The sequence below is a fragment of the Lacerta agilis genome, chromosome 17 (genome assembly GCF_009819535.1).
Source record: "Lacerta agilis isolate rLacAgi1 chromosome 17, rLacAgi1.pri, whole genome shotgun sequence".
Taxonomy (NCBI): Eukaryota; Metazoa; Chordata; class Lepidosauria; order Squamata; family Lacertidae; genus Lacerta; species Lacerta agilis.
This window is the reverse complement of record NC_046328.1, coordinates 2,082,451-2,096,627: the sequence shown is the minus strand read 5'-3', so window position 1 is coordinate 2,096,627 and position 14,177 is coordinate 2,082,451. Positions and strand designations below refer to the sequence as shown.

Below are 14,177 nucleotides of genomic sequence, written 5' to 3'. Positions count from 1 at the left end.
TGCTTTAATATGGCCAGCTAAAGGAACCCCCCCCCAAAAAAAACCACAAGTTCTTCTTTAAAGGGCACTTTGTGTCCCACAGATGCCCTCCTTTGCCACTAAAACCCATGGTGTGTGATCTTCTGTTCTAATTAGAAGAAATTCCTTCCTCTGCAATCATACAAAAAGGCAACTTGAGGTAATGAAAGTAAGTCATCGGTGAGAGCAGGAAAAAAAATAAATTATAAAAATGAGAAGCTGACCCCCACATTTTTCTTAACAAAAGCATTTGATAGAATTCTTTAAGCTTTCTCTCTTCAAAATGTCAAATCTGCATAAAGCTCATTTTAATTTTTAATTAATTTTAAATAGACTAATCAATATGCCTTTATAAAAACCTTTTACAAAATATGTTCTAAATGCCTGGAAAAAAGTAAGCGGATAAAATTCTACTCATGGAGAAAAATCTCTGAATATACAGCTAAAGAATCTTATCTTACAAGTGCATTTTTTTCTTTCAGTATATTGTCTAGATAAACTAATGTTAACATTTAACAGCTTAATGTTGCACATTGTTTTATCCATGTTGGCTTGTTGCTTCACTAACTTTTTATGAACTAGAGACAGTGCTTGGTGACTTCCTAGAGAGCTGGTGTTGTAAGTGGGATAAACCATTTGTTTCATTGGTCACCTCCTCTATCCATGTTTTCAATCACCCTAGAAAGACGTATGTTCAGGAGTCGGATCTGGCTGTCAAGATGGTCAATCTTCTCCTCAAGAGTGCTGTGGCTGTTCCTCCTCCAATAGAAGCCAACAGGTCCAGTCATGAAATAGACAGCAACTACAAAGCACAGCGGAAGGACAGCATGTTCTGGCTCACCTTCATACTTCTGAAGGATGTACACGCAAGAAAGTGCAAAGAGGCCGACCCTCACGATCCAGAAGAAGCGGCCACACAGCACATGTAAGAGATAGAAGAAGAACCCAAGGAGGAGAGAGACAAACCAATAAGCAAGTAAGATGGCGCCAATCAGCAAAAGAGCACGGGTGGGGTTGTTGGCGAGGGACCCAGGGCTGAAATAATGGGTCAAGTTGGAACCTGAAAATTCAAACAGAGAAAGCTTTATTTGATATAGTCATTACCTTTGTAGATACAGCTATGAATAATACCATAATTAAAAGCATAAGGAGAAAACTCCTAAATGATGCTTTAAAAGCAAGAAATGATTTCACCAGAGGAATGAAAGAGTTGAACATATAGTTTCTAAAGGTGGCAGCAGGGGAATAATACACTGGCTCACTTCCTGTAATGCTTAGCAACAATACAAAAGAAATTTATTATTTATATACACCAAAACTTTGCAGAAAACACATTTAAAAAAGAGGAAAAGAGAAAGACAGATTTCTGCCGCAAGGAGCTTTCCCTCTAATTTTTGATAGTGAGGGAAACAACATGAGTGAGTGGAGGAGGGAGAAAAGCAAGGAAATGAGATAAGAAAATGCTGGGTTTTTATTTGGTTTTTTACAGTGAAGGGAAAGGACTAAGGGATTAAAACCAAAGTGTTCACAAGAAAAATAGGTTTGAGGAAGGATTTGAAGGGGAGCAAGGAGGTATTCTGGGCGAGAGCTCTTGGAATGGAGATCAGCGAGGGAGAAGAGATGGATCTTAAGGGACCTTACATCAAGTCAGACTATTGATTCATCTAGATCAGGCATCCCCAACACTGGTCCTGTTAGCTAGGGATCATGGGAGTTGTAGGCCAAAACATCTGGAGGGCCGAAGGTTGGGGATGCCTGATCTAGATCACTACTGCCTACAATGCCTAAGAAGTATTTCCCATCTCTACCTGGAGATACCAGGGATTGAATCTGGGACCTTCTGCATGCAAAGAATGTTCTCTACTACTGAGGTACAACCCATTCCCACTTCCCTGGTAGTACTCTCCTTCCACTGAAGCAATCCAGGAAACTAAAATTCCTAATTTTCGACAGGGCAAACATAAAATGCCCTTCCTCCAACCCTGTCATGGGATGGCACAATCAATCTCTTAAGGAGATGCATTTACAGCTGGCTTTAGTTACAAGCAGCATTCCGCACCCCCTAACAGAATTTCTTGTGTAATATTTGTATTTACACAGGAAGGGGTTAAAGTAATGAGTCCCACTAGTGGAAGCCAGCACAAATGGCCTTTCCCCCTCTCTGCACTTAGCTTGAGGTGGGGGTAGGGGGAACCCCCAGAACAGTGTGTGGGGAGGAGGGGAAATTGTTCCACCTGGCAAGCTGAAAAGCTTATGCTGATGGAACGACTGCCATAGCTCAACTGAATCCCTCCCATAAAGTCCTATTCAAGTCGCTTACTTGTACACTATCATTGACGGGGAGTTGTTGTTACATGGGTAGTTGTAACTACTGGCCCATAGTTCCTGTAGGAGAAAGTCAGGCAAAACAACACTCTTATAATGAAGCTTATTTAGGCTGCTGTTTACATTTACTTGAGAGAAAGCTCCAATGAACTTAATGGGACTTGCTTCTCAATGGATATGCACGATTGCACTGTTAAGGCTTCTATCCCAGCTACATATTTTAACTATGTGATCCCCGCCCCACACCACAACATCCATATTTTGTTCCTAACACCTATACCAGATAAGGACTGTCATTTATGTTTTGTACTGATATGTATAGGTTGTGTAGTTCTAGCATTAGGTAGTCTTTGTATATGTATTAAGGGTTAATTGGATCTGTAACTGTTAAGGAGTGTAGGTAGCTGTCTTCAGATTGATTGATGTACAGGTGTGTTAGTAGATGTGTGTGCTAGGCTAGATCTAGACACGTCAAAGCAGCAGTTCAGTAAACTCATACAGGGAAATCTGATAGGGAAAGACTGGACTCCACAGTGCCATCTGGTGTCACAGTGTTATATCACATATACAACATATATAAAACACTTTTTCTTTACCAATCTAGCAGAGTTCTTAAAAGTGTATAAAGTGAGTGGAAATTCTATGTTATGGAATTTGATGTTTTACAGTTTGCACTATTTTTGGATTTTGATGTTTTCCATTCAATATTTATTATTTCACATATTTTTCATTGCAAACTACTTGATTTTTTTGTGATGAAAATTACTACTGCTGCTGCTGCTGCTGCTGCTGCTGCTGCTACTACTACTACTACTACTAAAACTCCACACATAAAACTTGAGAGAGCTTGGAGAATGCTGTGTGGTCCCTGTTTCTGCTGTGAATGTAGCTACAACTGAATGGAGCAACTGTAACTGTCCAAGGAACAGGATGACAGAGGTTCATGCTATGGTTTGGGGCAGCTGCTTCCACAAGTTGCAGCAGTACTGCTGATCATTGCTTGGCGTCTGGGCCATGCAATGTCCCAATTCCAGCAGCCCCAGCTCTGACCAGGGAGGAGTGTGTAGGAAGTGTTGGTGAGCTGGGTATTGGGTCTCAGTGGTTCTACCTGTTAAAATATCGGCAGAACCAACTGTCCCATCCTTGGAAGAGAGTGGGCTGACTGCAGGGAGGGAGATGCTCTGAGGAAGACTAGGGTGAAGTCCTACCCCAAGTATAAGAAGTGGTAAATGAAGGTTAGCTGTGTAGAAGAACAGGGTCAAGTTAGGAGGGATATTGCAGGAGCTGATCCTCAGCAGACCAGGATGAAGGGCTCAGAGTCATGAATGAGTAGGAAATAAAGAATGTAGCAGAGAAGAGGCCAACAAACCCAGAAGAGCGTTTCCAGTGAGCCCTGTTCAGGCATTCTCTCTTCATGCGTGAAGAAACTTTAAAACTGCATTCGCATGCCCTTTTCCCTTGTTCCTGCCAGCCTTGCCTCCATGCTGTCCAAGCACTGAGGAAAGCTCTGATGAGAAAAGCCTCCCCAACACATGGAGGCTGCTCACTTCAGCTGAAACCATGAGCCTATGGGGGCAGTCTATGCTTGATGTTGAGAATAGGGCTCCTTTTAACACACTTCCCCCCTTCAAACAAATTAATGTGTGAGGAGTGACAACGATGTTACAGCATCCAGAAATAACTTACCATGACTGGAAACTGGAAGCTAATAGCTAGAGCACCAGTCTCTCAAAAATGTAAGACCATACACTAAGCCAGGGAAGGCAACGACTGCCTGGATTTTGCAATAATTAACAGGGGAACAAGGTGGCTTTTTGCACAGTATGGCAAAGTGAGAAAGAATTATCAGAAGTGTACATAGCTAGAAAATTATATTTAGACAATAAGTGGAAAAATCCAGGCATTATAATAAAAGAACTGGGGACCTTGGGGCTCAAATTATGACACAAAACCCATTGCCCAAGTAAAAGCCTTTGCTCACTTTCTACTTCCCAACAAATGCGGATAAACTAGGACTAAAGCTACCTAGACAGAAAGACTGGCTGCCCAGCTAATTGAAGCATGTAGAATGTCCCGACCCAGGAGAAAGTTCAGGAAGCAGGGGAAGATAGAAGTTCGGATTCTGGGCTAAGCTTTGCTGGGAAAGGTCCACCCAGAAGAATATATAATAACCGAAACAGAAGCGGATGAACCTTCTATAAGTTTCCCCCACCCCAACACCAGTGCATTATTATTAAAATCCCCCATAGCTCCAAGTAAGCAATTTGACATAGTACACCTACAAAATGCATTGCCTTAGGAGAAGGGATTATATATAACATATATATATCTCAATGATTTTTATCACAACAATTATTCCGTAGGGACTACATCAATTTACTTCATCAAGTAAGGGGGAAAGGGTTTTTAAAGGGCTTCTTCCTCTTTTCCCTTGAGCAATTACAAGAAGCAAATAAACCACAAGGCAGTTTTCTTTCCTTTGCCCCTTTCAAAGGGAAAAAGGATGTTGCCTAATGTCAAATTGAGTTATGCTAACTGTTCAGAGAATGTATTCAATCCTGCATCTTAGACAAGAATCCATCTCTAGGCATAGTATAACTGACAGCATAATCCTATAAATTTCTACTTAGAAGCAAGCCCCGTTTGAATCCAATGGGGCCCATTTAAGTATTGCAACCTAAGCCACAAGCCCACTTTCCACCCATACCATCAATGACTTTTATCAATCATGTGCCTTCAGGGGATGAAATTAGGTATCTTAAGAGATGGCCTTGGTTTCTGCTTGCCCTTTTATTTATTTATTGCCCCAGCCTTCCCCCCAAAGAAGACCAAGGTGGCAAACAAGATATCTTATGGATGCTTTTCATCATGCACAGTGTGATGGTGTGAACAGGATCTAAGGAGATGTGAAGGTTGACACTTGGCTCTTTTGACCCTCAACCATCCTGGTTAATGCCTGAGTGAGAACAACTGCCTTACAGCAGGGGGAGGGAACCTTTCCACCTGGCAGACCAGATCCCTACCTTCCCCCACCCTAGCGGGTCAACTTTAACATGTTGGTGCCCATACTTACCACTGTTGAGAATCAAACTTTTTATGTTTCTTCCATTGAATTAAGGAACTGTACATACCATTTTGCTTCAAAACTACTTCATATTAAGAAAACCTACCTTAAAGTTGTTCCAGAACCTATGAGTTTATTAAATAGAAGCACTGATGAGGGAAAAACTAGTTCTGCATTTCACACGTACCATCAATCCCAAGGACATCCAGAAGATCAGTCCATATTCTCCAAAATGTATCTACTAGAACATCCACACCATATACAAATCGCTCTGTCAGTTTGGAGAAAAACTGGAAAAACAGAGCAGAGACAAACCTTAGAAGTTTTATTCCATTTACAATACTTGAAGAATTTATCACCCCAGCTCTTACATACAGTTCTTAACCTTAAATCAAATGTGCAGATGCAAAGGCAGGCACAGTATTTGAAAGTGGTAGGAGAAGTGTTCTCTGCACTTGATCAGAGGCATACTTATTCCAGGTTTGGACTCAAGTTCTGAAAATAAGTTCTGGGGCTGAACCCAGAAGCTGTTTTACATAGAGTCAAACTGATGATCAAACTAGTCCAAAAGCAGTGTTCCCTGACTGGCAGCTGCTCTCCGAAATCTTGGGCAAGTAAATTTAAGCTGGTCCTGCTGCCTGAGATCTTTTTTAAATGGAGATGCTCTAGACAGAACCTAGGGCCTGATGCAAGCTAGCATGTGCCACTGAGATAGGAACCCAGATGTGGGTTGGGAGACAATAACTGATCAGTATTTTGCACATTAACCGCTCAATACTATACATGACTTAGGCATGCTGAAATCTGTAGATTATAATGGACTGAAGCAAAGCTAAGATTAGACTTTAAATATTTGCTTTTTCTAGTCTACAACTGAAACCATTCCCCCCAAAAAACTTTCAACCAATTCATTACAGGTAATTTGAGAAATATGCACTCTTGGGATTCTCACATTCACAGAAATACCTGACATTCCAATGTGCAACTGTCAATATTTTTAAGGAAGGTTAATGATATGCACATGTCACTATTTTATTTTGCAAATGAGAGCAATTTCAGGCAAACAGCACAAAACTGTGAAGTATATTAGTGGGGGAAAGTGAAATAAAATTATAAACATGCTTTATTCATTACCAACCCAACCCAATGGACTCCCATCATTCTTCCGAATTAAATATGTGTCATCAAGGTCTCCAGTATCTTGTGACCTATGGTGGAGATTAAATGAATGAACAACTAACAATGGCTGGTAAGCTTCCTGCATGCCACAAAATCTTGCCTCAGATTTTTCTTCTTCCATCACAATTCTTCGAGATTTCTCTTGGAAGGGCTACACTATGCTTCACTTAAACCACTCTCCTAGTGTGTGTGTGTGTGTGTGTGTGTGTGTGTGTGTTTTAAAAAAGAACCCTTCTGTGCACACTAGCTACTGCTCAAACATGACCCTGGTAAATGACCTAGAAGAAAGCCTTGTGAAAATTAGCCAAGTATTCAATGTCTATCATTCCCATGTTACTGTTAGATGAACCAATTATACCATGTCTGGATTATGGTCTGGTCCACATACGCAAGATGAGCTGATACCACCGTACCTACCAATTCAGGGTACTATTTAAAAAAAAAAAAACCACCCAGCAAGTAAAAACAAACAACTATGCAACAAGGAAAAGGTGTCCAAACTAGTTTTTTTCCAGATCTGGAAAAAACAGTTTTTAACCTAGGAGAGGCCTTTAGCTCCTCCCTCATAACCCAATTTCCATTGCCCTCTTCTGCCCTAGCTCATTTGCCATATTCTACTCTGTGATATAAAGATGTCTGCAAACATGACATGAAGGCCAGCAACATCAACCCCGCCATGTGGGAATCCCTTGCAGACCAAAGTGCTTGGAGATAGTCAAGTCGTGCATCTGCAGCAGCACAACCAGATGCCTCCATCTGTTCCAACTGCAACAAAACATGTCTCTAAAGCCACAGCAGGTGTCCTTCTAGCAGTTTGACCTCATCCTTAAAGGCACACTCCTCCATTGTCTCCAAAGACAGACGGATGGCAACCAACGAACTGTAATTTCCACAACTGTTCGCTCCTCCTTCCCGCTTGTGCATCTCCATGCAGCTGAGAATAGCGTACAGATCAGCAGCAGCAGCCTTCAGACACAGGCCTTTTCCAGCACTACCCAGAGACCAAATCTCAGACTTTCCACACGCAAAGTATGTGCTCTACCACAGATGTTCATTTTATAAACTGCATGTATCCCGCTCCTGCTCCACCAGATAGACAAAGAATCTGACTCGCTATGAGACAGCTTCCTAAATTCCCAGGATTGCAGCATCTCTTCCTCCAACCATGTCTCTCTCTTACTGCCTTCTTCATTTTCAGCTTTCTCCATCCTTACCACACAACCCGTTTTTTAATCTCTGACCTCTCCATATTACACCTCAATTTGCTGTCTATGAAGACTGCAAAGTCTTGTGGTTAGGGGCTGCATAATCCCTACATCTATCCACCATGCCACTGGCAGAATATAACTATGTTGCACAGTAACTATTCAATAATAAAAGTACATGACTTCAGATAGAACATGCTAGAGATTACAAACTACAGAGCAGTGGTTTTCAAATCCTGGGGCTCCTTGGTGAAATTATCAGCTATGGCTAACAAGCTCCCCCTGCCCAACAATTTCTGATGTTCCTCTGCAATGCACAATCACAGGGAAGTGTTAGAACATTCTGTGTACACACTCAGTTGCCCAAGATGAGATGCCTGGATAGTACCTCACAAGAACTGGCAGAATTCCTTACATGGGATTAACACACAGGAATTCCTTGGCAGAGAAATCAATGTCAGTTTAACGATGGAAGGTCTGATAAGCAATTCTTCAGAAGCAGCAAGATGTAGGACAACTCCTACAAAATCCTGCTTTCTGGGTTTAATTTTCGAGCATCAAAATCTGTCTCCATTATATTCTTTAAATTCATGCTTTAAGTAGAATATCATTTAAGTGGAAGACAATGCATTTACGTTTATTTAAATCAAAACTAAACTCTTGGGCCACACACAAGTTTGTGCAAAGGAAATGCAACACCAGACTCAACACAGACATCAAATGTCTAGAACTTAAATTCTGGGACACAGGGTTGCCACAGGCTTTCAGCCGTGAAGACCGATTCTTGTGCTCGAGGGCCTCCCATTAAATTACTGAGGCATCAGTTTGAGTTTTTTCTTCCTGAGCTGGCTCAGTGCATCTGGCTGTTAACCAGAAGGTTGGTGGTTCGAGCCCATCTAGGGATGGCTGTGGAACGGATTCTTGCATTGCAAGGATTGGACTAGAGGACCCTTGGGGTCCCTTCCAACTCTTCAAAACTATGATTATGTGAGTTGGTTTTCAAGACCCGCACTTTGAAGAGACTCTCAGGTTATCAGCTTATGATGAATAGGAAGGGGAGGCGGCACATTTTCCATTTTTCTAAAGGCACAGAAGGAAAATGAATCAGTGTGTTCCCTCGCGTAACAATAAGCACAATTTCATTTAAAGGATAAAATGTATCCCTTATTTCATAATATTTCCAATACACACTACCCTCCGCCTATCTAATTTCCCTTCCCCATAAAGAGGTTTCATTTTTGGAAACATGACCTTTCTGCTGTGGTTTTCCGTGGACAAGAGAAAGAGATGGTGACAGCATCTCAGCTCCAACGCTAAGCTTTGCAATCAAACAGCACCTTCACGCAGAAAGGGAGGTCATGAAAGGAAAAGCATCAATTTCTGTGCTGCTTTGGCAGGATGTCAGGCAAGTACTGCCAGGAGCAAAAGGACAAATAGCGTAGGGATATGTCAAAGACAGAAACAAGCCATCTAGATTGAGGCAAGGGCCCCCTTTTTCCATAGTGTCCTAAACACTTCAATTCCTGTCCTCCAGGTTCAAGCTCAAAGGAATCCTTCCTTTTCCTATAGGAGCAGCAGGCTTGGATGTTCAATGCCTCCACCTATGTATTTATTTAAGGGATTTATATCTTGCCCTTCAGCAAAAAAGGGGGGTCCCCCAGAATGATTTACAAAAATTGTCGGTGATAATAAAGTACCCCTTTTTAAGCTTACAACCTAAAAGGCATGACAAAAATGGAAAAGGAATTGATGGAGGAGAAACTTTTACCGGTATGTGCAATTTCACTCAAAAACAGCACATTCCAGTCAAAGAGATTTCCATTGGTTCCTTAAAGTAGCAATCCAGGAAGCAATTTCAGCAATCATTGCTGAGAAAAGCAGCATCTACAGACATTCTCCATTCTTACAGAGAACCGATACAAAGCTTTGCTGTCTGCCTTTCACAATTCAATCTCTAAGACTAAGTCATGGATGCAACCACCCAGGGCCATCTTTACCCGGGGTGCACAAAGCCAAAAGTCCTTTAGTGAAACAGTAGGTATGATTTCGGTAATACCTAGGTATATATATGTATTTGTTTTTCTAGCTTGATCAAAATTATTTATCATTTCATAACAGGCAAATAGTTAAGAGCTTAGGCGGCTTCAGCAGTGGGCACCTGACAAAATTTGGCGCCCAGGTGCCCCGAACCCCTTGCACCCCGGGTAAAAACAACATGGTCGAAAAACATTCCTGTTCCTTTCTTCTTTCATTATTCCTTATTCCCATTGCTATTAGTCAATTATTTTAGCAGTGATGGTGTCATAAAGGCATTCTTATTCCTTACTCAATTCCCCAGTCCTATTTTTACTATATTCTGCCAATGACAAGCTCCAACTCCAATAATCTCCAATAATCTCCCCCTACTGCTCACCCCTACCCATCACTACTGCTACCATTTTAAACAAAATTTCATTTTATTAGCCTACAAAAACTAACCAAATACGAAGAGCATAAACAAATACTGTTACAGAAAGGCTGAAAGCATTTGCCGCGGAATTCTTTGCGCGCGCGCGCGCACACACAAATACCTGCTTTCTCCCCCGTAAGCCTGATTTACACGTGTTATTTGTGTTCGTTAGGCTGTTTTCATATGTATTATTTTGCAAAGGAGACCGCTTAATTGTGTTTTCTATGGACCAAATTTCCCCAACCCATTCAGACATTGTACGAGCTACCGGTACGCTTTCCCTCCACCTCATTTTTCAGCTAGTATAATCCTTGCAGCAGCTGTAAAGTTGGTGCTTTCCCGTTACAGTATTATTATCTTGCCATTAAACAAACCACTATCCTTACTGACAGCAGAAACCCAGAGGACACGGATATTGCCTATCCGGGTCATTGTCTGCCCCCTCCCCCTCCCCGCGCCTCTCATCTCAAAGGCAAGCAAGCCTCCCGCCCCCGCCAGCACCTGCCCCGTTAAACTGGAATCCGCGCGACCCCCCGGGAGCGACGGGACTGCCCTCCTCAGGCCAGGCCAGGCCAGGCGCTGCTGCGGCCTCCCCGGCGCCTCACCTTCTGCAGGGCGCGCACGTTCTCCTCGCCGAAGAGGCCGCTCACGCCCTGGTAGACGCCGCTGGCTGCCCTCCGGAGGCTGTTCTGCTTGTCGGCCCCGCGGCCCCGCGCCGACCAAGCCCCGGGCGCCGCCAGCAAGAGGAACGAGAGCGAGAAAAGGAGCAGCAGCAGCGCCCGCCGGCCGCCTCTCGCCGCCATCTTCTCGCGCGCGCCACCGCCGCCGGCAACCAGCGCGGCCTACTCGTAGCGGCGAGCGCCGGCGAGCGTGAGGGCGGCCGAGGCCGTGGCGGTGGCGGTGGCGGTGGCTGTTCAGAGCCGCGCTCGCCCCGCGTCGTGGCCCAGCCGGCTTCCTTCCCGGCGGGGCAGCGCCCTCTCATGGCGGCCGCCTTCTCATCGCCTCGGCTTCCCTTCCAGGTCGTCAAAAGGCGTTCGCTCCTTCCTCAGAGAGTAGTGGACCCATGGAAATAAACGGGCCTTGTCCCTTGATTGCAGCAGGCCTTTTCTCTCAGCGCATGCTTTGCCGTTGAGATCCCGACCGTCCTTTTATTACTTCACAACTCTCGTTTCAGTTTACCTGTTTTTTCCCCCACGGTTCATTTCACAACAAAACATCTGGTTGTTGTTGTTTTAATGTGTAATTTATAATAGGCAGAAGTGTGTGTGTGTGGCCACCAGCCAGGTTTTCCCAGCTTACATTGCAGGGGGTTGGACTAGATGCCCTTTGGGTGCACTTCCAACTCTACCATTCTATGAGTCTAAATCTATCTTCTGTGGGGCTTTCTCCCTGGTAACTGTATAAAAATTCAACCTAACTACTAAAAAGTGAATCCTGGGCAGTGCTGGTGGTGTCAGGCCATTTTGCGCCCTAGGCAAGGCTACCTGCTTGCACACCACCAACTCACTTTAATTTTCAAAAACGGATGGCTTGTAGAAAAAAATGAGAAGTGCAAAGGTTAAAACTGCTAAGCTTATTTTAAATTTCAATAATATGTAACACAAAAATCTTTGATTATCTTCAAATACAAAATAAAATGTTTTTGGCACACTAATCATTTTGAATAATGTGAATTGTGATGTTAAAATTTAAGTCTCTTAAAAGTTTTGATTTCAGGGGCACGGAAATCTCACTGTGTGTGCGTTTTCCTTTACTATTTTTCTTACTAATTCCTTCAGGTCAAGTGCTGAAATTTGCAAGTTATTTATAAGCATAGCTGTCAATCCTCCCTGCTGTTTCCCAGTGCTATAATAAGGGAATTTCCCGCAAAAAAAGGAAAGGTGACATTATAAGACACAATAAAAACTATTCAGCTGTGTCCCTCAAAGGTCAGTACTGCATCCCTCTGAGGTCTTGAGCTGTAAGCTGCTGCTAGCAGGCAATAATAGCACTGGCCCTGCCTATTTACTTCAATGGGCCTTAGCATTTCAGCCTAACATGCAGTCCTGTGCATGGCTATTCAGAAGGAACCTAAATTGACTACAGTGATACATATCCTCAGGTAAATGAGTACAGGATTTTATTGATATGCTGCAGTCCTGGGAACATAGGAAGCTGCCTCATACAGAGTCAGATTCTTGGTCCACCTAGCTGAGTATTGTCAGCACTGACTGGCAGAAGCTCTCCAGTGTTTAGAATGATAGGGTGAACCAGCCCAACTCCCTCCCAATGCAGGAATCTCAACTAAAGCATCCATAACAGATGGGCACCCAACCTCAGGGGACATTCCCAGTCCTAACTGGAGATGCTGGGGGACTGAACCTGGGACTTTCTGCAGGCACAGCAGATACTCCATCACTGAGCTTCCAGCCCTTCCTAAATACAAAACCTATACTTATAACTATCTCAGAATAATGGTACTTATTTTCAGATAAGTGAATACAGTAGAGAGTAACACTAGAAGTTACAGGTTACATGTTACCAGAAATAAACCCTGCTGATATATTCAGGGTTTATTCCCAAACAAGTGGGTACAGGATTTCAGTGCAATTCTTTGCATGTCTACTCAAAAGGAAGCCCCACTGACTTAATTGACACACATTCCCAGATAAAAGGGTATAGGACTGCAGCCAATCCATGCAATATTACATGACTCAGAAGTCAGCCTCACTGATTTAATCAGAACTTACTCTTAGGTAAGTACATGCAGGATTTCATCTTAACAGTGAGATTCTAAACACGTCTACTCAAAGGTCTGAATTACCGGTACCTACTTCAGTTATTGCTTATTTAATTTAAATGTGTTTTTTAATTTAATAAGTGTGTGGAGCATAACAGAATATAAGATATCAATAAAATTACCAAAATAGCTGGTGGTAGGTAAGTGAAAAGGCTTCAGTGCTATTTATTCCTAGGTGAGTATAGGATTGCAATTTAAGAGTACAGTATAATCCTATGCACTTCTGCTCAGAAGTAGACGTGCAGGAGTAGGTTTGCTGCTACAGTATTGATATTTTCAATATTTCAAACACCACCTCAAATCAGGCAGAATGAAGCTTCAGGCAGCAGATGGTTGTTGATTTAATGTATTGTTTTTGTGGTGCTACTGTCCAGAGGGGGACTTCTGAAATTTTCTATCTCAGTTGCCAAAATTATGTGTCTGGCTTTACCATTCTATCCCCTATCAGCATCGCCCAATGTGGGGTATAATAGTAATGCGTAACCATGCACACATGCTTTTGGCTGCACATACACTGACAAAGCTACTTTCAGGGGGTTAAAAGCTATACTTGATCATCTGTTAATGTCCTGCTGCTTTGGTCAGGGAAGGATTTTATACTTCGAACTTCAAGTGCTACAGATACATGTGAGATACAGATTTATTATTTGTTTATTCAATTTATATCCTGGCCTTCCAAAGGAGCCCAGGGTAGCCACAACAAGCAATAAAATAATAAAAGTATCTTTAAAACAATTCCAAAACAGATGCAGGTGGCATTGTATATTTAAAAATATTACATACTAAAATATTATATGCTTTCTCATGATGATAAAAAATATAAACTAGATTACTGACAATTTCCTGCATTTTAATAGTACTCCAGCAATTAAAAGGTAGAAAATTGTCAACAGTATAGTAGTAGCTATGTTTTTACCATTCAGGAGATGTCCACTTTGAGATGTGCTGCAGCCAACCTTTCTGCAATTCTACCAAGTCTATGTGTAGTAAAACCCTGCTTGGGTGTACAGAGAGTAATGGCTTCAGTATGTTTTATGGGCAGCAATTTGTAAAAAGAATTAAACAGACAGATGCAGAGTTGTTCCTCAGCAGTCACACATATGTGGAAAGTGTTCCTTGGAAAGCTTAACATGTTTTGATTAGTGCCAAAGAGACACA

At 42.5% G+C, this 14,177-nt stretch overlaps 1 protein-coding gene across 1 annotated transcript; it reads right to left on the bottom strand.

The window, feature by feature from the left end:
• Positions 1-298: 298 nt before the first annotated feature.
• On the bottom strand, positions 299-11,054 carry BRI3BP (BRI3 binding protein). Its single transcript, XM_033174355.1, has 3 exons — positions 10,846-11,054; positions 5,595-5,697; positions 299-1,078 (listed from the first exon to the last, which is right to left on the bottom strand). Exons 1-3 carry the CDS (start codon positions 11,041-11,043, stop codon positions 660-662), a joined length of 720 nt encoding a protein of 239 aa, XP_033030246.1. The 5' UTR covers positions 11,044-11,054; the 3' UTR covers positions 299-659.
• Between the last annotated feature and the right edge of the window lie 3,123 nt (positions 11,055-14,177).

Coding starts and splice junctions, on each gene's coding strand:
- BRI3BP (XM_033174355.1), bottom strand. CDS start 11,043: ATGGCGGCGAGAGGCGGCCGGCGGGCGCTGCTGCTGCTCCTTTTCTCG. Junction 5,698..10,845: donor ACGTGCGCGCCCTGCAGAAG/GTGAGGCGCCGG, acceptor CTGTTTTTCCAG/TTTTTCTCCAAACTGACAGA. Junction 1,079..5,594: donor GGATGTCCTTGGGATTGATG/GTACGTGTGAAA, acceptor TTGAATTTTCAG/GTTCCAACTTGACCCATTAT.